This window comes from Haliotis rubra, unplaced genomic scaffold, assembly GCF_003918875.1.
Source record: "Haliotis rubra isolate DU_JTF1 unplaced genomic scaffold, ASM391887v1 Scf373, whole genome shotgun sequence".
In the NCBI taxonomy this organism is placed as follows: domain Eukaryota; kingdom Metazoa; phylum Mollusca; class Gastropoda; order Lepetellida; family Haliotidae; genus Haliotis; species Haliotis rubra.
This window is the reverse complement of record NW_025767050.1, coordinates 10,674-12,662: the sequence shown is the minus strand read 5'-3', so window position 1 is coordinate 12,662 and position 1,989 is coordinate 10,674. Positions and strand designations below refer to the sequence as shown.

Sequence of the window (1,989 nt, the reverse complement as noted above, 5' to 3'; positions counted from 1 at the left end):
ATTTATTGGTAACAGTATTGTACACACATTATAAAAGCTTTGACAAACCACACAGTGACTGGGAATAACACCACGAATGAGCAAGCGATGGATGCACACATTCACAAATAAAACTAGTTCATAAACAATAACAGCTTTAGCATGACACACAATATGTAGTCCATGAGAGAGATAGTAAAACATGACGTCAGTAAGTGGATTCCCGATTAGACTTAATGTATTGTTCTTGTGGAATATGTGACTGCAGCGAATGTGTGAGGTGGTGCTAACAACACCAGCAGTTGCTATCCTGCTCGAGAAACAACATTGAAAACCGTAATTACAGAGCGTATCAACTAAGGTCTACATTTACGTATCATACAAACTGAATCAATAACAGAAGATGTAATTGAGAGAACTCGACATTGTCCATGACAATTGTGATATGGATCACAGCAAATATTTAGTTATTCTTCTATCCAGTTCATTTTTCAAATTTTCATTTGTTATTCGTCTTTAGTATCATTACAGTAATTCCAATCACAACTCCCATAAACAGCAGAAGCAGCGTGTTGTTCAGGGCACGACTGGCTGACATAAATTTCTTCTCTTTCCCACAGCAGATCATCGAAAACGGTTTTCTGAATGAACGTTTCTGAATCGCAACATCAGCAGTATTCTGGTTGGATGAAACATGACATGCAGCGTTGATTTCCTTGGCAACAGAGCCTCGGTAATGGCACAGCAATACAAGAACTGTACTGGCGACTGACATAGCATTCAGCAGAACCATCGACGTCAGGTAGATGACCAGCAGTGGTGGTTTCTCCGACGATGCAGGAATCTGTTCAGTGATGAAGCTCATGAAGACTGCCAGTGACAACAACGCCGACAGTGAGAAGGACAACTTCTCCCCAGACTCTACAGGGACGAGGAACACCATCATACTGAGGATGGAGATGGTGACGATGGGGATGACGATGTTTAAGATGGCAAACAATGGTTTTCTCACAACCTTAAACATGACACTAATTCTGCTGTAACGATGTGGAGCAATGTTGATTTGATCACTTGTCAGCATAGCCCAGTCCACAGTCCACTCAGCATCCTTGTAGTTTCCAATTGTCGTCACTTGTTTTGAAACCGGACGGAATGTGAGTTCTTCAGCAAAATAATCTAATGCGTTTAGACGGATGTTACAAGTCTGACTATCAAACGGGAAATTAGTCATGTCAAAGTTACAAAAGGTTGAGAAATACCCAGGAACACGAACCACAACTGATCCGTTTTTGTACAACACACGCCTCGTTGTTGTCTCCATAACATCTTGGTTTCCAACACCGTCTTCATTGAGAATACTTGGAGTCCAAATCTCTCCTTGCTTCGGATGATAGTGTCTCAAATCTCCAAAGTCAGCAGATTTCCACATGAGAAAGTAGTCCTTCCAAGTAAGGTACAGCATTCCTCGGATGGAGAACTCCTTTTGTGTGTTGTCAATGTGATGGATCCTCATGAATTGGAAATTGACATCCACGACAAGAGGATGGGACTGGTTTAGTAACGGCCTTACGTCTGGGGTGTAGTTGGTGAATAGGTGATGCCGTAGACGATGTAAGTCGTCCAGGCTAGCAGAGAATGTCGATTGTCTGGTTGCAACTATGAGCCAGGAAATCAGATGAACTAGAGACATTGTTCCAGAGCACCCTACTCACATAGCAGGCCGTTCTCTCCGACGCACTGTTAGTCTGTACTTGATGGAACGATAGAAACACCTTTCAATGCAGAAGACCTATCACTGATTAGAAGAGTATTATTTAATTGGTTGGATACTGCCTTATATGGTAAATGTCTGGTATATCTGAAGGTATTTCGATGTAATTGGCTTGCGACTGCTTGTGTAAACTAGCTCCTAGTTCGACCAGATTGTCTTCTGTATTCGCTTTGTGTTCTTCAATAAACATGATATTACTTAATACTGACTGCCTCTATATCGATTGACAAATCAACGCT

At 41.7% G+C, this 1,989-nt stretch overlaps 1 protein-coding gene across 1 annotated transcript; it reads right to left on the bottom strand.

The window, feature by feature from the left end:
• Positions 1-478: 478 nt before the first annotated feature.
• On the bottom strand, positions 479-1,669 carry LOC124286049 (neuronal acetylcholine receptor subunit alpha-3-like). Its single transcript, XM_046722368.1, has one exon. The coding sequence runs from the start codon at positions 1,667-1,669 to the stop codon at positions 479-481; it is 1,191 nt and encodes a 396-aa protein (XP_046578324.1).
• Between the last annotated feature and the right edge of the window lie 320 nt (positions 1,670-1,989).

Excerpts from the sequence above, each read along its gene's own strand:
- LOC124286049 (XM_046722368.1), bottom strand. The coding sequence starts at position 1,669 with ATGTCTCTAGTTCATCTGATTTCCTGGCTCATAGTTGCAACCAGACAA.